Source organism: Sus scrofa, chromosome 13 (genome assembly GCF_054392235.1).
Source record: "Sus scrofa isolate SSC_HxYL_T2T_F1_AM1 chromosome 13, Sscrofa_HxYL_maternal_Yorkshire_Landrace_v2.0, whole genome shotgun sequence".
Taxonomy (NCBI): domain Eukaryota; kingdom Metazoa; phylum Chordata; class Mammalia; order Artiodactyla; family Suidae; genus Sus; species Sus scrofa.
This window is the reverse complement of record NC_139395.1, coordinates 209,028,363-209,055,429: the sequence shown is the minus strand read 5'-3', so window position 1 is coordinate 209,055,429 and position 27,067 is coordinate 209,028,363. Positions and strand designations below refer to the sequence as shown.

The 27,067-nt window shown below is 37.3% G+C and overlaps 2 protein-coding genes across 2 annotated transcripts; both read left to right on the top strand.

The window, feature by feature from the left end:
• The first annotated feature begins 6,350 nt into the window (after positions 1-6,350).
• KRTAP25-1 (keratin associated protein 25-1) lies at positions 6,351-16,413 on the top strand. The gene is given in 7 exon segments (XM_084989990.1): positions 6,351-6,528; positions 9,886-10,012; positions 15,552-15,570; positions 15,572-15,736; positions 15,738-15,928; positions 16,192-16,235; positions 16,238-16,413. Coding segments are annotated over 7 exon segments (900 nt in total).
• Positions 16,414-24,735: 8,322 nt separating this feature from the next.
• KRTAP24-1 (keratin associated protein 24-1) lies at positions 24,736-26,370 on the top strand. The gene has a single exon (XM_003358906.3). The coding sequence runs from the start codon at positions 24,754-24,756 to the stop codon at positions 25,513-25,515; it is 762 nt and encodes a 253-aa protein (XP_003358954.1). The 5' UTR covers positions 24,736-24,753; the 3' UTR covers positions 25,516-26,370.
• Positions 26,371-27,067: the final 697 nt, after the last annotated feature.

Sequence of the window (27,067 nt, the reverse complement as noted above, 5' to 3'; positions counted from 1 at the left end):
CTGTACGAGAAGTTTGGAGGGTACTTTCTTCTAAGCAACTATCCGTCAAATGCTGTCAGGTAAAAACCAATCTGAGCAAGACTCTAAATAAGTATGTGTATGGAACTGCTAGGAAACAGTGCGGATATATAGAAAATTCACCTAGAAGGAGATAATAGCATTTTAGAAAGTCTCTATAACCCTTTGAAAACTTACTCTGCCAAGTTTGAGTCTTCCAATTACAGCTGCTCTGGAAATGAGAACCCCTGCTCTTTTGGGAGTTCTCGCTATCCTCCTTTTCCCTTATACGTACTCTGCTCTGGAAGAGTGATCTGAGGAGGGACCCTCTGCTGAATAAGTAGATGCCAACCTGGCTCCTGGATGACTGCCAAGAGCACTGGGGTGAGACCACCCAGCTGCCAACCTGCCAACTGTGGCCCCAGCAACCATGAAATCTCTTGATACCCATCTACTGATTGTCATGTTTCCAGACCTGCAGAAACTGACTCTGTTCTTGATATTTCCTAGGTCTTTAGTTCAGACCATCCACCCACATTTACCTGACACTCAAATTCCCCAAAGTTAACAGCTGCCACTCCCTGACCTACCTGCTCTATGTTTTCTAGCCCTTCAAGTATATGTTTGGTAGTGGCTTCCCTTTGGTCTATGACTCCTGTTGTTGCAGTCAATGACTAGGTACATAGCAGTGGCCAATCACTAAGCTTATTGTCCAGTAACTTTGACCTCTGATCTATATGTCTGGTCATTTCTAATGCTTGTATTCTTTCTGGAGCACCTGAACAGTAAGTTATTTATTTATTTATTTCCCAGTAAGTTTGGTTAATCACAATCGCTATCAGGATTGGGATTTCTTGCTAAAAATGTCTGTCTATCATTTCTTATGGAAACCTTCCAAAGATAGATAGGAAGATAGGTAGACATAGATATATGAGTAGATAGATGATAGATAGATAGATAGATAGAAAGATAGATAGATAGATAGATAGATCGACTTTGTACTCATTATTCTGAGATACTCCTGGACAGTACCTTCTTTAACTCAGTTTTTGTTTGCATGTCTTCCAGCATGTGAGAAAAGACTTGCTTTAACTCCTACTACATGTGCTTTTTCCTGTGCTGTAACATGGCTTTTGTTAATGTGCATTAGTTTATTATAGTGAATTTATGGTATGTTTTAATTAATGAGAAGGCTCTGTCCACTTGATAGAGAATGCCAAATGTAACCTAAGTGATTTTTCAACTTCTTCATTGGATCATTCAGCAAGTATCTTTTAACTTTCAAAATTGCACCTTGTACCACACTGTAACATTTTCTTTGGATCCTTCTGGATGTTGGTTATCCTAAGTTTCTATCATTTATGAACTACTCTGAGTAAAGCCACTCTCAAGCCCCGATTCTGAGTCTCTCAATGGACACAAGACTAGAAGGGATTTAGTGGTGACCCCCAGACTTCTAGTGAAGAGGACAGTACTTGGGGTTTATTCTACCTTATCATGGCTCTCAAAGATGGCAGGTAGTTAAACTTGTGTAATCTTGTTGTTGCGTCTTCAAGTAGACACCATAATTAAGAGCATAAAACCTGCTAGGTACACACAGGTGGGTAGGCATAGGTATGGAAGGACTGGCAGTGACTGTTGAGTAAATGTATAAGTCCTTCATAATAAATTAGCGTGTGTTGAAATTTTAAGTCTTCTGCAACTGGGAAAAATATGCTAAACTTATTTTCAAAGTGGTATTTTAGAAATATTCATTATACCAGTTCCTGAAAAGTATGCGCTCTGGGAGTTTGCATAGAAAGAGTATATATTTATATGGTATACAAATGGTTAAATTGTTCCTTGTGTTTTATTCACTAGTAATGGATTTTTTTGTTTGTTTGTTTGTTTTTTGTTTTTCCGCTTTCTAGGGACACACCCGCGGCATATGGAATTTCCCAGGCTAGGGGTCAAATTGGAGCTACAGCTGTCAGCCTATACCACAGCCAGAGCAACGCCAGATCCGAGCCACATATGTGACTTACACCACAGCTCACGGCAATGCCGGATCCTTAACCCACTGATCTTGGCCAGGGATTGAACCCACAACCTCAGGGTTACTAGTAGGATTCATTTCCATTGTGCCACAATGGGAACTCCAGCTGTGGTTAAACTAGTCACACAAGTTGGTACAGTTTAGTGTCACAGAGTCTAATTTAGGCTTTCTGGTAATGCATTGGTTTATTCTAATTAGCTAAAAACTAGAAAATTTTGTGCTTTTAAAGTAAAAACTTCCAAAATTCATGAAGACATTGAAATATATCTTTCAATGATGTGTTTACATCTATTGTCTATTCATCACAAATAGAGCCATTGAGTTATCACCAATGTTAAACTCTTCTTTGCTTGGATACTTCCTGGTGATATGTTTGGAACTCGATAGCAAGGGTTTTCACCATGAAGACCATTGGATTTGCTTCATTTCCTGAGAAACAAAGTATAAGAAAAGCTATAATCAACTCTCTTGTTCTTCTTAGAAGAGGGTGAGTAGAGTAATATATGAGAGAATCATTTAGGAAACTATATTATCATCATTGATTTTTCATGCTACAGTGGTGCTATTTTGCATTCCAAAATAGTACAGTAATATATTTTTTCTGCTCTTTGACCATAATCAAAGAAAAAAACAAAAACAATTTTTTTATCTTTAACAATAACTTAGTTGTTCTTAAGGGAAATACCAAAAAATGCTGGGGAAGATGTTATAAGAGCTGTATGAGACTCCTCTCCAATTCTTAATAATTCTGTGAGGGGAATACATTGAATAGATTTAAAATTTTATCTTCTGATTTGGAGAACAAACATTCCTGTTTCAGAAAGCTACTATAAAAATTAAATTATATAAATATGAGAAAGCGTTTTAAAATAATAACTGAATGGCACCAAAATGTAAGTTATTAAATAGTAGTTTATCGAACAAAAAAAGTTAAATCCCAATAACCTGTGGTATAAGCTAATGAAGATATGAAATAATTTTGAGTAGCAAATAATTTAGCACACAGTTTGTATTTCAAATAAACACTTATTTTAAAATTGCTTTAGATTTATGGAGAAGTTATAAAAGTAATGCAGAGAGCTCTATATAGTCTGCCCCTATCTTGCCCATGAATAACAATCTGGAGTTCCTATTGTGGTTCAGCAGGTTAAGGACCCAATGTAGTCTGTGTGAGGATATGGGTTCAATCTCTGGCATGGATCAGCGGGTTAAAGATCGAGTGTTGCTGTGAACTGTGGCATGAGTCCCAGATGCAGCTCAGATCCCATATTGCTGTGTGGCCATGGCATAGTGGCAGCTACAGCTCCAATTCAATCCCTAGCCTGGGAACTGCTATATGCTGTAGGTGCAGTCATAAAAAAAAAAAAAAAAAAAAAAAAATTGCTTTGGTGCATTGGTATTTGTGAAACAGAGCAGGATAATACAGTCCTTCCTCTCCATGTCCTCCTCCTGCCTTTCATCTTAGTAAAATGTTAGTTGAAGAGTAAGTTTAATCAGAGAAGTGAGAAAATGTAGAAGCAAAGGAAAACAGTCAAATGAGGCCAAATAATAATAGCTGAGTCCTTAGGCAAAGTCAGTGACCTTTCCTTCCTCCTTAAGGGCTACAGATCATATTCTGAAGCGTATCCTGTGAAATTGAAACCACCTCCAGGGGGAAGGAGTTAACTGCATGATGACCAGACTGTAGCCATGACATAATGATTCTGAGAAGTGGCCCCAAAGAGATGAGAACAGATCAACCCTGGAACTGAAGATTTACATTATTTAAAACAATCAAGATGACACTGGTCAGACCACCATATGACCGACCAATTCCAAGAGGACTGTCAGAGCTGACTGCTGTTTCTGCGGGTAGTGCCCTCTCTTCACCTACAAAAGCTTCTACCCACCAATTGCCAGTAGGAGGAGTCCGCCTTTGGACAGGAGCCGGCCCTCCCCCTCCACTCCTATTTGCCAGCCTCCAAAATAAAGCAAACTTTCCTTCCCACCAACTTTGCCTCTTTATTGGCTCTGGAGTGGTGAGCATTTGGTATCATTTGCATTTGTCACATTCAATGAATTTCTTATTATTTGAACAAAAATCCATACTCTCTTCAGACTTCCTTAGTTTTAATTGATATTCTTTTTACCTCCCAGGTTCCCATTCAGGATGTCACATTATACTTACTCATCATATCTTATTGGGCTACTCTTGGCTGTGACAATTTCTCAAGTGTTTCTTAATTTTGATTCCCTTGTGAGTTCTTAGGAGTACTGCTCAAGAACTTTGTAGAATGTTTTCAATTTGAATTTGGATTTGCCTGATATTTTTCTCAAGATTAGACTGGGACTATGTGTTTTAAGGAGAAACATCATAGAAGTAAAGTTTCACATCAAGAGTACATACAGTTGCATGGTATTTGTCTTTCTCTTTCTGATTTACTTCTCTCAGTACGAGAGTCTCTAGTTCCATCCATGTTGATTGGGAACTATGTCTAGTCACTTATGATGGAGCATGATAACGTGTGAAAATAGGATGTGTACATGTGTGTGTAACTGGGTCACCATGCTGTACAGTAGAAAACAAATTGTATTGGGGAATAACTATTAAGAAATAATAATAAAAAAGAGTACATGCAATCAATATGACTTTGACTTACCATTATTTTTTATCAACCTTGACCACTTGGTAGAGGCAGCATACATCAGGGTTCCCTGCTGTAGAGTATTGTTTTTCCCCTTGTCCAAAACTATGCTCTTCGTATTTCCTTTTTTTTTTTTTATGGCTGCACCCCAGGCTAGGGGTCAAATTAGAGCTGCTGCTGCAGGCCTATGCCACAGCCACAGCAATGCAGTATCCTTAACACACTGAGTGAGGCCAGGAATTGAACCAGCATCCTCATGGATACTAGTCAGGTTCATAACCTGCTGAGCCACAGTGGGAACTCCCATGACTATGCTCTTTGAAAGGAAGTTTCTGTACTGTCCTTACTTAAGTGGAAGTCACTCTCTCCTTTTCTTTAAGGGAGAAACATTTACATACATTATTTGGGATCCTTCAGCATAGGAGATTTGTCTATTCTCTCTTACCATTGTACAATGACTACTTACTGTTCATAAAACAATTATTTATTTATATCACTGTGGACACAGGACTATATATTTTCCGTTTTGGAATATAATCTAATATTATGTTACTTGGTTTTTTGCTTTAATTGTTCCAGTGTTGGTTATTAAGAGCTCTTTCAGTTTGGTTCCTGTGTCTCTTGGACATACCCTCTGAGTTGTTTAGTTTACTTTGGTTTTTGATCGCTCTTTACTTTTTGAAATCAGAGGATGCACCAGGTCCATCTTGTATATTACTTGTGAGGAATATACGTCTATTCCACATGAGCATGTGGTGTTTTAACATTGCAGATTCTTTGGGTATTTGGTCTTAGGGAGGTGTTGCTTGGGTAAGTTTCATCAATGTATTAAGAGTAAACTTATACTCGCATCATAATTGCTTATCAGTTTTTTATGTTTGCTATGGTATCATGCTTGATATATTAAATAGAAACATTTTATTAAAAAGAAGGAAAACAAATCTCAAGGACATAGATGACCGCACAATGCATCATATGTAGATATTTACAATGGCAATATTATTCTAGATTGTATTTACAGGGAATTAAATATTTGTTAGGTGAAAATTTACATTCCTTTCTCATTCAAGGGATCCTTGGGAGAGTATTGCTACTTATTTTACCTGAAAAACTAAAGAAAAGAAATTGTTTGAGAATGGATGTGTATGTATATATACATATATGTTTTTTCATCAAAAGTCAAAGAAATGGGAGAATGTGACTTTTTCATGAAAGTTATCCTGAAAAATTATTCTTTATGTTCAAAATGATCAAAGGTGAAAATAAATGACCTAATTAAACAGAAACAGTGATTGTTGATCTTAAATAATATTTTTACAGGAAAAAATCATTATAATAGTCTGCAAAGTATGAGATACATTACATGTCACAAAGAAAAAATACAGAGAAAATGCAAAGAATAAAATGAACAAATAGGGTGATTCATTAGGGTCTTTCTTAATTTTACAAATTCACAGCATGAAATACAGATAATGTATAGGTATATATATTCATAAAGAAGATAAATTGATTTTTTTCTGTGTGTATTAGACATTTATCTATATGAAAGCAGAGATTCAAAAGTGATTTGGACTTCAGCTAGCAACCAAGATGAAGTAACAGAGACAGGAATTATTCTTCCGTCTAAAATAATCATAGTACTAGGCACATATATATGATACATGGGTTTTCAGGACATTGAAAATTAGGCAAAGATGGAAAGAGAGGAGAGAGTTGAAAAGAAAGAGAGTTCCAGAGATTGGTTGAGGGTCCACCAGAGCCATTACAGAACCTTACTCATCCAGCATATGCATGTGCAAAAACTGCATGAAACAGTCAAACTCTTCCACCTGAAAGAACTGAAGGAGAAGTATTCAGAGATCACAGAGGGTTGTAGGTGTTTTGTGCTCATACCAGGCACAGTAGAAAACATGTAAAGAACTCAGAATTGTTTTCCTTTGGTGCTAGGGTAAAAGTAACTTTAGATTAAATACCACTTTAGTCCCACATGCTTAAAAGCAAGATCCAAAAGGATCAAACTCTTTCCAAGCAACTTAACTGTGGCCCAGAACAAAGCTCAAGGGTATCTATAGCAACACAAAAATACCCAGCCCATAGAAAGTTAAATCATAATATTTGGCATGCAATCAAAAATTACCAAGTGTGCAAAGAAGCAATAAAATAAGACGTATAGTGAAGGAAAAAAATCAATCAAAACTAACCCACAAATGACAAAGATGTTAGAATTTTTAGACAAGAACACTAAAACAGTTGATATATCTGTATTCTATATGCTTAAGAGGCTAGAGACAAAATTATTCTTGTTATATAGAGACATGAAAGATACAATAAAACAGAGATGAAAACTATAATGCCTAAGGAAGAAGATACATTAACAGATTAGACACTGTCAGAGAAACCATTAATATATTTTAAGAAATAGCAATAGAAATTATCCAGAGTGAAAAACAAAGAAAAAAATACTGAATAAAATGAACAAATGGGGTGATTTATTGGTGTCTCTCTTATCTTTACAAATTCATAGCATGAAATGCGGATAGAGCTATTTTAGAAGACAGAACTTTGTCCTTTCTCTCATGTGGCTATAATTGACTCTCTAATCCTTGCCATTTCTATAGCCTGTGAAAATCCTATGCCATCCTGCTAGTTCTACAATTCCCTGGGGATTATGGTCTTTGCTTACTGCTGCTGTCACTAATTTACTAATTATTCACCCAGAAACTATACACAGCCTTTCGCTACTTTACAAAGGAAATTAGCAAAAAATATTGCTAGAAAGACTGGTCAAACTGTTGGCCAGTTAACATTATACACAACAGATTTTTCCCCTACCAGCCCCCCTGCTCCCATCTCTCCATTCCACTCTTATTTGAACTGATTCTGAGAATTCCAAAATCTTAACATCCAATGAAAACAAATTCAGCCCCTTCCAGATCTTATTCCCAAGCTTCTACATCTACACCAATCGATGTGCTCAAAAGAATAAATTGGCCTCCTTGTATGTAAATCCACTTTAGAAGGCAGTTGAATATATTACGATATTGTTATATTTGTTTTGTTATATTTGTTTGGCTTCAGGGGAGAGATAACATTTCTAATTTTCTTGTGACTTGTAATATTTTATCTATACAGAAACTTGTAAATATGGTATACTGGAGATAAGTTAGCATTATTTACTTCACTAATTTGGACTTGTGCACTAACTGAATAACAACAAAAACAAAAGAAAAGACCTTCCTTATTTACACTGAAGTAGAATTAGTTACTCCGGGGTAGCTGATGGTGGAGAATAATAATCCAGAATATCCTCAATACAATAACACAGTAGCACAATTCCACTGCTGGCTGTTAATAAATTTAAAAGATAAATCTACCTCATGACAGTAACTATGGAGACGCAAAGTCCATGTGGGTAGCTGGGTATTGGTTTGAGGGTCATATATCATTGGAGAAGATGACATTTCAGAACTAGAAAAGATATGTTACCTGTGGTACCCATTTTCTAGGGCCGTTGGCTGATCTTAAAAAAAAAAAATCCTTAAATATCAACATAAGGAAGGTGGTGTATGTTGTTAGTTACCACACACAATCCCTTACTCAGGAAAGAAAATTACAACCTGACTCACTCCATTTTCAGTTTATCCAAAGATCATAAAATGTGTTTATCGTGCTACCCGTGTTATAGGGATTCCACATAAATGTGACTTGATTATACATACACAGGAATAGTTGTGCTCCAGTGACAACATGGAAGTTTCCTAATGGCACAAATAAAAAGAAGACCCTGGGAGTTCCCACTGTGGCTCAGTGGTTAACGAATCTGACTAAGAACCATGAGGCTGCGGGTTCGATCCCTGGCCTTGCTCAGTGGGTTAAGGATCCGGCATTGCCGTGAGCTGTGGTGTAGGTTGCAGACACGGCTTGGATCCCGCGTTGCTGTGGCTGTGGCGTAGGCCAGCAGCTGTAGCTCCAATTAGACCCCTAGCCTGGGAACCTCAATGTGCCATGGGAGCAGCCCAGGAAATGGCAAAAAAGACCAAAAACAAAAAAAAGATGAATAAAGATTTAGAAAAAAACTCAATCACAAGTTAGATTGTCTTTCTTAAGTAATCAGAAAATATGAATTATTTCCAAAATATGAATATATATGTGGAAGATATTAATTGAAAAATAGTAATATAGAAACAGGTTACCAACACACATGCTCTATAAATGCAATAATATGCTTAAATTCATTTAAATATTCAAGGACACATATGACCACTTTCTTATATAATATCTATCAAAATATGTGTGCTCACACCTTCAGTTTTATGGTAATAAAAGAATAGTGACATATATAGTCTCTTTGGGTGTGGATCTTAACAAAAATAAAGCTTTCCAGGTCACAATTCTTCATTGGGAAAGATATACTTGAATATGATTTTCATGCCAAGTTTCCCAGAAAATGAATTGAATTTTGAATTTATGTTGTGACTCCAAAGAATGCAAAGTGTTTTAATTCCCAAATTAAGAATCATCAACATTTATCACTTCTGAAAGTACATTATTAATCTTTTTAAGTATTTACATATGCATATTTTGGTTTTATGGAAAAAAATTTGCCATAAATGAATTTTCCCATTGTGCGGCTTCATTTGTAGGATTTTAACAGCAACCTCAAAGAAATGTCAAGACTTATGAAAAAATATGATTCCTAAAGAAGAAGTGGACTTAGACGCTGAAAGCCATTGGGCAGAAAAGACAAGACTGACTTTGGAATGATGGTTTTCTAAAGGATGCGATAGTTGATGGGAGGACTGCTTGGTAGAAATTTAAAAACACTGTAATGAGGAGTTCCCTTCGTGGCTCTCCAGAAACGAATCTGACTGGGAACCACGAGGTTGCAGGCTCAATCCCTGGCCATGCTCAGTAGGTTAAGGATCCCGCATTGCTGTGAGCTATGATGTAGGTCACAGACATGGCTCGGATCTGGGGTTGCTGTGGTTCTGGCATAGGCCAGCAGCTACATTCCTAGTCTGGGTGCCGCGGGTGTGGCCCTAAAAAGCAAAATATATATATGTATATATATATATATATACACACACTAATGAGATACCATAGAAACGGTTCTGAAATATGAGCAGAAGGAAGGGCCATAGAGGAACAAACTCCTAGCAGCTGAGATATACAAATGACAGTCCAGCAAATAATAATCACATTTCAACAAACTGATCTTTGTAATTTCAGCAAAACCTGACCTTCTGGCTCTACCATGTCTGACATCAATTGCTGCTCCAGAAACCACAGCTCTCACTTCTCGGGGAATTCCTGCCATGTTCCTGTCACCTTCCCCAGTGCTCTCCGATCCACTGAGGTGAGCTGTGGAGATGACCCCTGCTCTCCTCTAGAAGCCTGGGCAGCAACACATTCCCTGGCAATTGCCATGAGCCTTTCAGGGAACCCATAAGCTGCCAGCCATTATGAGAGCAGTACCTGTAGCCCTTTTAGATGTTTTGCAATTGTTTCAGATGTGTTGACATCCCATTAAGGAGCTAGCTGTCTTCCTATCACATCCTGTGGTTCTAGTTCCTGCCAGCCATAATCTTGGAGAAAAGCTTTGAGTTTCCATTTTCCCAGTTACCAGCTCTATGGTTGTCAATCCTGAGCGACCTGACCTATGGCCTCCAGTCCCTGAGCTCCCATTCCTCTGATTATCAATCCCTGAGATAACTGCCCTATGGATTCTCACCTCTTAGCCATATGTCAGACTGCTACAGACTTATAAACGATACATATATTGATTTTAACCATACTCTATTTCCTTAAGAGACTGGTGGTATCCTTATTAAAGACCATCATACATAGCTGGAAACAACATCATGCTTACTGTCTTTGAGAGATCATTCAGCTTCGTATGCATGGTTCTTATTCTGTGTGAGTTATGTTATCTCTTGTAATTCCATACTAAATTTACTTAACAACAATTTTTGTTGTTGTTGTTGTTGTTTTTGCTTTAGAAGCTCTTAACTGTTTTCATTAAAGAAGAAAAGTTTGATGTTTTCAACCTAGATAAGACTATTTCCTCTATTTTCTTGATAATAAAGTACAAGTTGGCATACAAGTTATTCTTTTCATGTGTTATTATTTATATATACCTTATTTTATGTCTAGGTATTCCCTTGGGTTATGTCAACTGCTTTATGAAATGCTGATTTTTTTTTTACTCTCAATTAATTATGAAGAATATTAGAATTACCCAGAAGTTAAAAAAATAATTCATGGGAGTCATGAATTATTATACATCATGACTCAGTGGAAACGAACCCGACTACTATCCATGAGGATGTGAGTTCGATCCCTGGCCTTGCTCAGTGGGTTAAGGATCTGTCGTTTCCATGAGCTGTGGTGTAGGTCACAGATGCAGCCCAGATCTGGCATTCCTGTGGCTATGGCATAGGCTGACAGCTGCAGCTGCAACTAGGTCCCTAGCCTGGGAACTTCCATATGTTGAGGTGTAGCCCTAAAAAGACAAAAATAAAATATTTATTAAAAAGTCCTATAAAAATATTAAAGTATTTTCAACATTTATGGAGCACTGTGTCTTGGTGACTTTCAAAATGTACATACAGTATATGACTATATTTGGGGTTTTGTATTAGGATCCTTCAGGTAATAGTAAATTTAGCCTCAGAGGGATTCTATGATTTATAGATTATTTGTATAACAAATAAAACCCCAAATATATAATGGTCTAAACACATCTTTGCTTTTCCAACAATAGTGGGCAAGGAAAGAGGTCAGCAAGGAAGTCCTCTTTCATGTAGTCATTTCGAAATTAGCTCACAGAGACCTGATTCTTTAGGATGTGACTACCAAGATGGCCCTAGTCCTTGCATTCCATTTTAGCTAAACATGGAACTCAGTTTGTTGGCCTTACATAACCACAGGAAAGGCTGTTAAATATAAAACAACCATATGTCCAGGAAGAAGAAGGGAACATATAATTGGTAAATCTTCCAGTATTCTCTGGGATAAGGATTCATTTTAGATAAATTTGGGTAGAAAAAGAAAATAACCACCTACTGCTACATTATATCTAAGTTCCAACGTACAACTGTGAAAAATTTAACTTTGTTTTGCAAAAATTCAGATATTGATGCTCTTTCTTCAGTTTACCAAATCTTGTTCAGTGTTGTTATCAACTTACATTGTGATTACAGGACTACAGATCCAGTTCCTAAAATTACTATTTTTTAAATTCCATCTTTTCTCAACTTAAAATTGGCCTCTCTCACGAACAGGACCCTTTGCTGAAACTATTTGATGTTTATAACCAGGCACTGTAGCTTTATTTTGATCAATCGACGCAGACCTAAGTATTTACTATACAGCATGAGGACACGAAGAACAACGACTGCGTGTCTGCCACTTGTTTAAATTATGTTCATTCTCATCACCACTCTCTTGTTCCACAATTTTTACCATGTTTCTACATTATTCTAGGGAATATTTGAAATCTAAATCCACATCTATGTACTCTAGAACTTGTGTCCCATTTTACAATTATTTGCTTAATTTTCATATATTTCAAGTCTTCTGTATATAGTTCTTGGAGAAATATTATAGGAAAAAAAGTACCATTTATTCTACATTTTCAATGTTAGACATTTTATAGATATTAACCCTAATCTTTCTCATAACTTGAGAGGTCTTACCTCTGTCTTGGTGTAGAAGAAACAGGGTTAGAGATTAAATTTTAGCCCTAAAATCACATTACCAATAAGTGAGAGAGTCCAAATTTGAGCTTAAAATTATATGAGAATGAAATATCACAAATACTCAAATGTAATATTCCTTATTTTGTAATTGTATCATATCCTCAAGCAATCATCTCTAATAAAAGACATAACTTCTTAGTAATTGTTTGTTTTGTTTCTATCTCAGGCTACTGAACCAGGCAACTACATGGAGATGTAAAAAACTTAATGAAAGTCTCTGTATTAGGAGGAATCACAGATTACAAATAATGAATTAGGATATACGTCAGCTAGGAATATGTATAGGGCCTCTCCTGTGTTCAACATACCAATATGGTAAATGGGTAGACTTCTCTCAGTACATGTCTTGAATCTAACTTATATTTTATTTACTGATGATTAATAATGGCATTATGTTTAGCTTGATACCTCTGGTCTCAATGCTATCCCAAGCATCAGATACATGTTCATAGAAGTTCTAAGTAAATCTATTTTCACTGTGGAACAAAAAGAGATTTTATTTTCTTCTTAAAACTCATATGTAGCCTGCCTACATGCCAAGGAAAAAATTGTATAGACTAGTTGGTTATGACTTGTTTTCAAACTTTACTAAGAACAAAAGAAGTGAAGAGAATCATGAACTAAATTGTGAGGAACTTAGGTAGGGCACACACACCAAAAAAACTTTCAGTTGGGACTTACCAAGGTAAAAGGAAGAATCTTCTTTGGAAGCATATAAGAATTTGGGAGATTTTATTTATCTGGAGGGCTTAAAGTTCTCGGAGGAAATGGGAAAATTATCAGACTTCTCAAACTCTCTATTCTTTTTTTTTTTTTTTAAGGCTGCACCTGCAGCGTATGGAGGTTCGCAGCTAAAGCTGCTGGCCTACACCACAGCCACAGCAATGCCAGATCAGAGCCATGTCTGCAACCTACACCACAGGTCATGGCAATACTGGATCCTTAACCTACTGAGCAAGACTGGGGGTCAAACCCACAACCTCATGGTTCCTAGTTGGATTTGTTTCTTCTGTGTCATGACGGGAACTCCTCAAACTCTCTATTTTTGATGAATACAATCTCTTCTGTTATTTTCTACCATTAATAGCCCTCACACCTATGTGATCTGAGGCTTTCTTTGAGGAAAAATGTGGTGGGTCAACTTCAACAAATCCCTCACGTTAGATGTCAAATATTTTTTTTCCTCCACTACCTGAAACAAAGAAAGTGAAATTCAGGAGAGAAAACTTCCATGCCATCTGCACCAAATGTCAAGATTTGTGTGATATTTAAAAAATAAACAAATAAAATATTTTTAAAAATCACAATTGTGGTCATACCCCCAGCCTCTCTCTCCCTCTCTCTCTCTGTGCGTGCTTGCATGAATGTATGAGATTGTCTCACTCCTTTTGTTTGTTTGTTTTGTTTTTCTTTTTATGGCTGCCCCCACAGCATATGGAAGTTCCCGTGCTAGGGGTCGAATCAGAGGTGCAACTGCCGACATACGCCACAGCCATGGCGACACAGGATCCAAGCCATATCTGTCACCTACTTGCAGGTCATGGCACCTCCAGATCCTTAACCCACTAAGCAAGGCCAGGGTTGAACACACATCCTCATGGACGCTATGGCGAGTATTTAACCCACTGAGCCACAATGGGAACTCCAGAGATTGCCTCACTCTTACTTGCAAAGCTTTATAAACATTTTTCAATATCTTTCCTCATTAAAAAAAGAATTGATCAGCCTTTTAAACTCCTTGATGGGCAATACAGAGTCAATGGATGGATGCAGAAAGAGGATTCTGCAGAAGGGAAGTGCCTTCATGGCTACATGTCACCGTGACTCTCTAAAGCCATGACCCCCAAAGAAACTGGGATTTTTGTATAATGGGAAAGCATTTACCAAAAGGATCATGAATGACACAGTCAGATACTAAGTGGCTAATTGGAAACTTTACTCCCCTCCACTCATCCACAAGATCATCTTTGACCATCTCTGTAGCAGCTTGAAAGAGATATTTCTGGTTCTATTAGACCACTGACTCCAGGAAGTAGATGTCTGTAAAAATTAGCTCATATCTACGGAGGAGAATACCAAATGAGGTACAGAGAGCATCCATCCCAAGGTGTCCAAGTAAGAAATTTTCAGACATCTTTCTTCATGTGATGTTAATTTTTCTCTTAATCCTTGCTCACTTTAATTGCTTGAAGATCAACGTGTCTTAGTAAATTATCTCAGATAAAGTCATCCATCACTTCTGGTAAGCAGTGCACCAGTTCATGGCTTTTGATGTCATGGTTATCCTTTCAGTTGAATGCCACCAATAGAAATGTATGAGATTTTTACTGGTAAAAGCAAATGTGTCATCAATGTTACCATATAGAACTACTACATACATTTCCACAAGTCTTTGGAAATAAAACCCAACTTTAAAATATGAAAAACAAGTGGTCAAAGTAGAGCTCTTTAAATGTATTCTAAGATGCTTATATAAATGTACTATCAGGACAGATACACAGATAGCAACATCAGACAACTATATTCCCAGGCTGAGTATAAAAAATATGGGAATGGTATGAGACTTACCATCTGGAAAATCCAGTACGTTTTTATATATGAAAACTAGTGCAGTACATCAACACTTCCTGCAGGTATAGCAACATTAATTCTCTTCTTCAGTGATGAAAATTATGCCTCCCTAACCATGTTGTTCCTTGTGGACAATGACTAGAATAAACATCCATTCAAATGAACTCCATTTAACTATGCATTATTAAGGCATGGGAACAGAAGCAAAGCGGATGAAATACACAGGGGATCCTATCATAGAGTTTCAGGCCTAATAAACAGGGGGAAGATGATGACAGATACATAGAAGATGCAAACTCGACCTATTTTATGGATGGGTAAGAAGTCATCCTCATAGACAGCACAACAATGAACTAATGAGATATTATGATGCTACCTGACCTAAAATATGGGGAGGAGGAGAATCTGGATATATAACCACCAAAGTATATACACAATAGGTCTAGTTTCATGTAGACATAGGCAAGCTGTTCTTTCTTATTCATCAGAAATCCTTACTTCAGATTCTACTATGTCATCCAACAACAGCTCTTCTGGAAACTAAAACTCTTGCTCTCCTGGGAGTTACTGCCATGTTCCTATGAACCACATCCACTAGTCCGTAGTCTACTGGTGTGAGCTATGATGATGCTCTTGGAGGGCCCAGCCAAAATAGAACCTAGAGTCTCGACAACTTCCCAAAGACATGTGGAGGTAAACCTTCCAGCTACCAACTATCCAGCTGTGTGCCCACAGCCAATGAAGTTTCTGTGCTATCCTTCCTCAGCCTACTGTGTCTCCAGGATCTACAGAAAAACTGGTTGTTTCCCCATCAGTTCTTATTTTTCCAGCCATCAATATACGAGACCTTAGAACTATTTGTCCAATAGTTGCTATCCTCAGAACCACCTCTCTTATGGCAGCCAGCTGCCGAACAATATCTCTTGGGGGTATCAACCACTCCTTTTTTTTTTTTTATTTCAAGGCTGTACCCAAGGTATATGGAGGTTCCCAGGCTAAGGGTTAAATCAGAGCTGTAGCCGCTGGCCTACGCCATGGCCACAGCAATGCCAGATCCAAGCTGCATCTGTGAACTACACCACAGCTCAGGGCAGCACCAGATCCTTAACCCATTGAGCGAGGCCAGAAATTGAACCTGCATCCTTATGGATACTAGTCAGACTAATTTCTGCTGAGCCACAATGGGAATTTCTCCACCACTCAGTCTTGCCTCCAGTACAGACCATCCTTTGAAATGTCTCTTCTATCACATCAACCTTTAGGTTATGAGTCCAGCAGCTTCAGACCCCTGGACATTGTATCTAATAGTTTTCAATCTGTCCCTTACATACACAGCAGTTTCCAACTAGCTTTTTCTTCCTCTGGGACTTGGCAATCTCCATTGATTAGCAGATCATGCCAAACTGTCATCACAGCATTTTGTTAGATGGCTTTGTAAAGAAATACCATCTTTAAGTTAGTGAATTATTCTTAGGCTGATGGATAATTGTGCTCTCAGTTCAGTTACTGTTTTAGCCAGCACTCTATCACTTGATAATTTCTAAGAGATTTTAACTGTTGGTTTATTCACTGGAATATTTTTTGCTCTCAAGCTTTTTTATTTTTTATGGCATTAACACGTTCTTAAGCAAAAATTGGCTCTGAATGATTCAGAAAGCATTATCTTTTTTATTCTTACTATCTCCCTTGAAATTAAAGTCTTTAATTTTACTAAACCAAATATAAAGAAAAAGCAAAAACAATGTCTGAAAAAAATCAATCAAGATAGATACTTTCAAAGCCCTGATTGAACACGTCATACTACTTGAACATTAACTGTCCATCTGTACTTTCTATCAAATCAGAAGAGAATTCTGAAGGTTTTTTAGTCAGAGTAGAATATGTTTTATCATGGTAAATAACAACCTCAAAGGTCCGGGAGCTTAAAATTACAATGGTTAGTTTATCACTCATACTACACATTCATTGCTCCAGTTCCAAATCATTCTCATTTTTGGATCCAGGAGTAAAGAATCTTCATTATCTGGAATATTACCTGTAGAAGCAGGGTAAGATAGTAAGAGAATTGCCCACCAACTCTGTGTATATCTTCTAATATATTATTGAACCGAGCGAGTCACAAAGTCTGCCCTACCTGATGAGATTAACAAAACATGGGTTACATAAATTTTAGCTCTGAACAGTAGAAAGTGCAACATTGTTTTTTTCCACTTGAATCAAACTTAAGAAGCACTTCCTCCCACTCCTTCATGGATCTTTATATGGAGAATATCACTACTGCATTGAACTCATTTCTCTCTTTTATGTATATGTAGTTAACATATTAATTCAGGCTTCCATGCGCTCAGCGGGAACTTGTTCTTCCGACAAGCAACGTCTCATATCCACCACGTAGACTACCCTCAGTGTGCCACCACACTAGACATTAAATAATCTGCTATGAACATCCCTACGCAGTATTATTCTCCCTATTTTTACAGATTAAAAAAATCTCAAACAGGGCAAGAAACTTGCCGGAGGACCCACATAAGCTGAATTCCAAAGACTCTTCTCTATCTTCCTTATTATCTGTGGTCTTTTTAATTTAGGCGATGGCTAATCTGGAAGCCGCTTGAAGGTTGTCAATAACTGGGCGACCATGATCTTCAACCCTGTAACTGCCAAATCCAAACTGCAAATAAAACAATTTCTTCTCTGTCTCGTAGAACATCCTTTGCTCTGGGCTGATTGATTTTAATGGTACACATATTTTGTCCTTTTCTGGAAGTCTTACGTCCCATGTTGATGGTAGGAAATAGCAGCAAATTATTCAAATCCTTCAGATTGAAGTGGATAGATAGAAAGATTGATAGAGCAATAGATAGATAGATTATATAAATATGCTTAATTCAGTTTATATATAAAACTATATTTACAAAACATTTCAATCATAGCGAGTTATGTAGCAAAAACTTGCCTCTCTCTGGTGCATTTTTTTTTCTTTTTCTCTTTTTCCCACTGAGGCACTAATATATCAGTGAAATAGGTTTTAGGTGAGATTCATTAATAATAATAATGATAATGGAAATAACACTTGATAATAATAGCAAAGATTATAGGCCATGATGATAATAAAATGTAATTTAAGATATATGCTAGCTGTATATCATAACCTTTGTTTTAACTCATTTAATCATCATAGCCACCTATGGAGTAAACACTCTCATTGACTCCACTTTGAATAGACATAAAATTAAGTTACAGAAACTTTTGGTAGTTAATTGAGACTCCAAGTGAGCATCAGAGATATGGTTATAAGCCTGGAAATCTGAACATTGGGCCCATATTCTTAACAAACGTATATATACTCCTCTGGGAGTTCCTGTCGTGGCGCAGTGGTTAATGAATCTGACTAGGAACCATGAGGTTGCAGGTTCGATCCCTGGCCTTGCTCAGTGGGTTAAGGATCTGGCATTGCCGTGAGCTGTGGTGTAGGTTGCAGACGCAGCTCCATCCCAAGTTGCTGTGGCTCTGGCGTAGGCTGGTGGCTACAGCTCCAATTCTACCCCTAGCCTGGGAACCTCCATATGCCGCAGGAGAGGCCCAAGAAATAGCAAAAAGACAAAAAGAAAGAAAAGAAAAGAAAAACAAACGTATATACAGTCCCCTAAAAACTAGTTACTGACAGCATAAAAGAATATGGGTTAAATAAGAGGAGTCATTAGCGATCTATTGTCAAGCAAGGCATTTTTCTTAACCACAAGGAGTAGACTGTTCATTTTTGGCATTAACGTTTAGAGAAGACATGTATCATTGCAGAACTGCATACCTGCAACATCAAAGCAAATTAATAATAATGATATTTTTATTTAGTTTCATGGAATTTCCTACATTAGAGCTTTAGAAAATTAGAAAGAAAGGAATATTTAATTTGTATCTACTATGTGTCATGAATGTTCTTGTACATTTTCATACATTTAGTCTCATTTCATCCTTAAAACAGTCCTGTAAAACAGGAACTATTAGCCCTAGTTTTAAATAATAAGATCTGAGGTACTGAGAAAACAATTTTCCAAGTTACGTACTAATAAGTAGTTTCAACAGTACTCAGTAAAAGAGTAATTTGTAATTCATTAGACATAATTCATTAGATATGACATGTGATAACAGTTATAACAGTTCCATCTCAAAAATGTTTAACTCTGATTGCACTTGTATTTCATCACATTTATACCAAAGCACAAATCAAACTTTCTCTCCTGTCTTTCCATCCACTTGTGTTATTTTTAAAATGTTTAAAGTATTTTATCTTCAATCTCACCCCAGTGTTCACAGAAGCACTATTTACAATAGTCAAGGCATGCAAGCAATCTAAGTGCCCATCAACAGGTGAATGGAAAAAGATGTGAGGGAAATACACAAACACACACATGCATAATATATATATACAAACATATATAGTATACACACACACGTATATTATATATATATATATACACACCCCCACAATCAAATATTACTGAGCTACGAAAAGAATGAAATATTTGCCATTTGCAGCAACATGATTGGACTTAGAGATTATTCTTCTAAGTGAAGTAAGTCAGAGTAAGACAAATATTATATTAGAATACTGACATGTGGAACTAAATAATAAAAATAAACTATTTTACAAAACAGAAGCAGACTCACATACATAGAAAACAAAATTATGGTTACCAAAGGAAAAAGGTGAAAGGGAGGGATACAGTAGGAGTTTGGAATTAACAGATACACTCTACTGTATACACAAAACAGACAAGCAACAAGGACCTACTGTATAGCATAGGGACTATATTCAATATCGTATAGCAACCTAGATTAGGAAAGAATCTGAAAAATAATATGTATTATAACTGGATCACTCTACTCTACACCTGAAATTAGTACACTATTGTAGATCAACCACAGTTCAATTAAACAAATAAAAAGAAAAGGATATATAACTATCTGGACCACACATTGGCCCTTTGATAATATTCTATCCCCCATCCTCTTTCCCATGTGTATTAGTCTTATCTACTAAATATATTTTATTCATTTATTTATTTTTTGGCTACACCCAAGGCGTATGGAGGTTCCCAAGTCAGGGATAAAATCCCAGCCACAGCTGCAACCTATGAAGCCGCTGTGGCAACAGCAGATGCTTAACCCAACTGTATAGAACAGGGGATTGAACAAGTGCCTCTGCAGTGACCCGAGCTGCCGTGGAGACAGTGCCAGGTCCTTTATCACTGTGCCGTGCTGGGAACTCCTAAACTCCTTTTATCTTCCTTTACTCCTGTTTCCTAAAATTTTAACTTTGTTCATCTTCTCTTCAGCTTTTGAAATCATTAATAATTTAGGAAGCCAACATCATAAATGTAGCTGGATTGCACCATTTTAGTTTACCACTACTAAATTTAAAAATCATTTTTAACCAATGTTTATGATTTAATTGCTACGTAAGTATGGATTTGCATACATTTTGCTTTTTCAGCCCATGGGATCACTGTTGCATCATTTAACAATGCTCCGGCAAGTGGAATTAAAACACAATTATATATATGGTGGAAAAAGGAAGATAAAATATCATCATGACCTAAAAGGCTAAAAGGCAACCTCCATTATTTTCTTTAAGGGCCATTTACTGGAAAATGCAGCTTTCTTTAATCTTCCATGTTTACCCTAAAGAATTTTTAACCTTTGGAAAAACTGGGAAATAATTCCATTACTCTTTTTTAATGAGTTGCAAAAAATCTGCTGCCTCATTAGATAAAGGGAGTTTGTTTCTCCTTTTCAGAAGGCATGGGGAATTTCTCTGAATTGTCCAATGGGTAGAAAACTCATTCCTTGCGTCTTAAATTTGCCATGGCCACATAGCACACACTCATCAAACTACGTAAAGACTATCTATTGGAGTTACTTGTATTTTTCTGAAGTAATGTATTAATTTTCTCTGGCTGCTGTAACTAACTACAATAAACTCAGTGACTTAAAATGATAGAGTGTTATTCTCTTACAATTATGGAGGCCAGAAGTCCAAAATGAGTTTCACTGAACTAAAGTCAAGGCTCCAACCAGGCTGATTTCTTCTGGAGTCTCTGGAGGAAAATCCATTCCCTGCATCTTGCAGTTTCTGGAGTTTGCTGACATTTCCTCTCATGAGCAGCATTCCCCCAGTCTCTGCTCCTGTCGTCACTCTCCCTTCTCTCTCTCTAATCTACTGTCTCCATCTCCTAAGGACTCCTGTGATCACAACAGGCTCACCCAGACAATCCATCTCAAGACCCTTAATCATATCTGCAAAGTCCCCTTTGTCACATAAGGTAACATTCACAGGCTGCTGGGATGAGGAAGTGAGCATTTGATTTGGGGTTAGAGGCAGTGGGGTGGGATTCTATTTGGCTTTCCACACATAGAAACTATTACAAATTGGGGACTTAATGGAAAGAAAAACTACTTAGTAATTAACTAAAAACTGAGGAATGCATAAGCTTATCCAAAACCTTCAGAAAACAATGCCACCAAAATGACAATGGTCCTTACTTTCTGCTAAAGACTACCACTCTGATGAACTTAAACATTTGCTCTGTCGCTGATGCCAACAGCTCGGTCTCTTGCCAAGATGGAGACTAAAGCAGAAGACACTTCTGTGGAGGTATTGTTTCCAGAAAGTGGTGGGCAGGTGAATAGGGAGTGATGGTTACCTATGAGTGTGAGGAGTAAGAAGGCAAAACACGAAAGCAAATGAGAGGGGTTGGGCTACCTCTGCCTTTACAAATCTCAGTGTTTGATTGTTTATAATGTTATTGTACCATACTAAATTTAAATATGTTGTAACGTCTCTGTTGATTATGCTATACGATGTTCTACGTTATATAATTGTTGGACTCACGCTAGAGTGAATCACTTTAATTAAAATACTCTGCCATTTAATGCAAAGGGGAGTATGTGGGCTTTATAGCTGACTAACTTATTCTTTTTTTTTTGTCTTTTTGCCATTTCTCGGGCCGCTGCCGCGGCATATGGAGTTTCCCAGACTAGGGGTCGAATCAGAGCTACAGCTGCTGGCCTACACCACAGCCACAGCAACACGAGATCTGAGCCACATCTGCAAACTACACCACAGCTCACAGCAACGCTGGATCCTTAACCCACTGAGCAAGGCCAGGGAGCAAACCCGCAACCTCATGGTTCCTAGTCAGATTCGTTAACCCCTGAGCCATGACAGGAACTCCTAACGTACTTATTCTGTTTTTTGTTCGTTTGTTTTCCCTCAAATCTGCTGCAAGAAAGCCGAAAATAAGACTAGACGTATGATAGAGAGATCTAGAAATAAACCTCCATTATATTTTGGACTTTTCTATATATCATTAGGAGCTAGTAATTTAGTGGAAAGTTGGCCATTAACCACATTGTGTATTTTTTTTTTTTTCAGGCCAAAGAGCTTTTTATTATTTTTACATATTTACATATACACAGGTGCCCATATGTATAATATATGCATGTTCTTTTTCAGATTATTTTCCGTTATAGGTTATTACATGATATTAAGCGTAGTTTCTTGTACTATGCAGTAAGTTCTTGTTGTTCATCTATTTTATATATAGTAGTGTAAACCTGTTATTCCCAAACTTCTAATTTATCTTCCTCTCAATTCCTTTTGGTAACCATAACTTTGTTTTCTATGTCTATGAATCTATTTCCATTGTGTAAATACGTTCATTCATATCATTGTTTAGATTCCACATATAAGCAATATCAATTTCTCTGTCTGACTTACTTCACTTAGCATAATAATCTCTAAGTCCGTCCATGTTGATGCAAATGACATCATTTCATTCTTTTCTATGGCTGAGTAATATTTCACTGTATATAGGTACCACATCTTCTTTATCCATTCCACTGTCCGGGGACATTTAAGTTGTTTCCATATCTTGTAAATAGTGCTGCTATGGACACCAGGGTGCGCATAACTTTTTAAATTAGAGTTTTCTCCAGATAGACGCTCAGGAGTGGGATAACCTACTCATGTGGTAACTCCATTTTTATTTTTTAAAGAACCTCCACATTGTTCTTCATGGTGGCTGTGCCAATTTACATTCCCATTAGGAGCGTTCCCTATTGTCCACAACCTCCCCAGCATTTACATGGAGGCCATGAACAGTCTTGTGTATTTTATTTCCTATTTTGCCTGCCTGAGGACTGACCATTTCTGTATGGAACCCCAGGACAATCTATAGCCAAACAATTTGCAAAAAATAGGGCTCCCTGATTCTGACCCTTCTCACCTGAGACACATTCACAGGACAGCAAAATGTGTTTAATAGTCACTCATAGACTAAATCCAGTATTTATCAAATATCTACTGAGAGACACATTGGGAAAATTCAAATTAAAAAATGAAGTTTGGAAAATACCTGTAGCTTTAAATTGATGTGCTTTAAAAAAATATAGCTGAGAAGCAGAAAGCAGGGAGAGAAATCTAATTGTCTTCTGTGAAGACAGTGTCATTTAAAAACTAACCCTATAGCTTGTCCTGAAGAAGTTGCTGCTGTCCTCTGTCTGAACGCATCACTGTTAATAAATGCATTGCCATTTCCGATCCAATATAGGCTGTAAGTATGAATTACAGTTTATATTTTTAAGAGCAAAGTACGCATTCTTTCATTTAAATTAAAATCTTTTAAAAAAATTCCTTCAGCCTTCACCATAAGGAGTGAAAAGTGTTATTTAACATGTATAGTGCCTATAATAACTATACATGTTATTCAAATAAAAATTTTAAGCAGAGCCATTCCCTTTTGTGGATATAAACCAAAAATAACTATATTCTTCAACACAGGATTAAAGTACATGTGGAAAAAAAAAGGCAAATCAGGAATAAGTAAAACTTATTTTGGGAGCAATGTAGAAAAATGTTCTACATCTGACAGCAATTGGGTTTTATAACAGAGACAATGGAGTATATAATGTATAATTTCCATCAATTAGGAAGGTGCAATTTTCAGAAACTGGCCTTCTTTGATATTACATGTTGTAGAAACTCTTTAAGAAACAGATCTCATAGAAATCTTGGTTACTTAGCAACCACTGACCCCTGGGAACAAGTTCATTTCTGGCCTCGTGTAGGTCATAATGTCTCACTGGGATTGCTGCAAGTCTTACAAATAGAATTTTCCAAACTGATGAGAAGTTATCACCAGTACAAGAACTGTCACAATTAAGTCCTTATTGGGGGAAGCAATTCTTTCTCAACAATTCAATGCCTTATACTCTCTTTTGAGCAATGATGTGGAGACAGTCCAAGGGCTTGACTTAGAGTATAAGATCAAACCATGCAGTACTTTGCAGTGGTCAAAAGAGTGGAAAAGCACGAGTGCTTTATTTTACTTCAATCTTCATTAACCTTTTAATAATCCTGCTGAAGAAGTCCATAGACACCTGATCTCTTGTTTACCATTGATTGACGGAGGAGAGTTTGCCTATTAACATTGAAATCGCTAGTCACCAAAGTCATGGTCTACAGATGATGAGGGATGGGTGATGGTCAAAGTGATGATTACAGACACTTTGAGAACTCAAAATAAACTTATTTTTTTTTTTATGAGCGTGCAGACAGCAGCTGTAGCTAAACAACACACTAATCAAATGTTGCTGTGTTATTGTCCAAGGCAGGGAGAAGGAAGAAGAAGCAAACAATGGCCAGGGAAGATATAAAAGGTCATCAGGCCACAGCCTCACCATAACTTCACCACCGTCACTGAGCATGCACGCAGGCTCCATGTCTCTCCTGGGCTGTCCTGGGGATTGCAGTGTCACATCCTACAGAACTTACTGCTATATACCGGTGACTACTTCTGTTGCATTTTACTCCAGTGATGTAAGCCCCACCTTTAGGCTCGGCTTACCCAGCAGCTACCAAGGAAATCTCTGGCTCCTGGATAACTGTCAGGAAACTCAAGACGAGGCACCAAGCTGTGAATCTCCCAACTGCGAACCCAAGACATGCACCACAAGTTGTGACCAATCAAATACCTCTGTGCCCTGCAACTCTCCAACAGTGGACAAAAGCCACAGTGCCTGTGAAACCACCAACATCAGAGCCAACCCCAGCTGCAACACGTGCACTCAGACCCAGGGGTATGTATCAGACTGCTCCATACCCAGCCAAGGTACGTCCAAAGCTTGCCAGACCCTCAGCAGTGGCTTCAAATGCTTTGGGCAACTTAACTGCTTATCCAAGAGTTTCCGGCCCCTAAACCACTACAGACTGAGTAGTTTGGGGTATAGAAGCCACCAAAATCTTGGCTTCATTCCTAGTGGCTTCTCACCATTGTGTTGTATTGCCAACAGCTGCCAATCCCCACACTATTTTATAAGACATTGCCAATATCCAAGCTATCCGTACATAAGCTGCCCACCACTGAGCTATTTTTCAAGAAACCTTCAATCTCTGAGCTGTATACCAAGTACCTTTCCTCCTCTGAGGTATTTATGCAGTGGTTGCAGACCTCTGAATTGCTATTGATCAACTTATGGCATTCACAGCTGCCAGAAACTGTCCAATGGGGCAGATTCTACCAAGTTGTCACCCTCTCTGATAATTCTGGTGAATCACTTCACATGTCTTAAGAATCAAGTTCTATTAACCTCAAATATAACTTCAGGACTTAACCACAAGCATTATCATCTACTAGCTAGCTTTTTTGTTGCTCTCTTAATGCCCTTTGTGTTGAAGACTGATCCTGTAGGTACTATCATTATTTCTGAGATTGCATGTGACAGACACACTGAAGAGATTCCACATGAAATACAGAGCAATGCAGCTTTCATGTTTTGGCCGTCACTTGTCTGATAGTATGACTGTTTTCAACTTTTCTTGATGAAATGGAGCCTCCTTGGTGTAACTGGTGATTCCAGCACCCCCTCTAAAGATTGTTTTGCTTTTTATCAGTAATTTTGCCAGTTGCCTAACTAGCATCCTGCTAATAAGCTGAGAGATAATATCATCTTGAACATCCTGAGTTGAGCAAATTCATCCTTCCCCTCCTGCCAGAATGCAAGGATGGGCAAGCAGCAACATCCAACTAGAGTTTAAAATCAGAAGACCTTCCACCAACCTTCTCTTCTGAACAAGCCACAGCGCATAGGATTGCCTGGCACTCAGCTTTTGTTCTCAATGCCTAAGAGAAAGCCTCAGAAACAGCAGAAACACAAACATCTTTTACTAAAAGAATGACAAAATCCTTTTATAAATGCTTCATGATCAGTAATAATCTATGCTCCTGATTCTGCTAAAATTCTTCCCTGTTGATTTATTGCTTTCAGGTTGCCAAAACAGTCTTGGTTTATAGTTAATAAACAAATTTGTACTAGGAAAAAATGATTTTAGTTTTGCTTTATTTCATATTCACTAAAGTTTTATCATTGCGTTGGACAATATGCATAATACCTTTGAAGCCCTGGTTTCCTGCTATTTAGTTTGTAGCCTAATTAAAAATATAAACAAGATAGACTATGAATTCCCAGGACTTTGTTTTGTTTTGTTCTATTTTTAACACATTAAGTGGTATTTCTTAGACTGTTTGTGATTGGTTATTATATAGGGAAATTTGGGGAAAATTGTAAAATAAATCAATTTGATAAAAGCTATATAAAGCATTAAATATAGGTATACTTCCCTGCACAATGTTTGTATTTATTAATTTTGTTGACAAGATTTGGACTTTGGAATAAATTTAATCTTGAACTCTCTGAGAAGTGATGTAACCTCTAAAAAGTTTTCTAAAAACTGAAAGTAAAATCATCCATTTCAGTCACAAAAAAATTAGCATCTATCCTAAGGTTTTTATAAATAAAAAGCAAACCATGTCTAAAGTCAAATAAAATGACCCCTGGAGAAGTGTGTAATTGGAGAGTGGAAAGATTTGGAAGGATTATCAATATCAATAGTCAATGACTCACATTAAAAACTCATGAAGCACACAAATGGGACCATCATTTTATTTATTCATTCAGAAGCTCTGCTCTATAGAAAAGGCTTGCAGAAAGACTATCGATGTATCAAACCTGAGTGAACA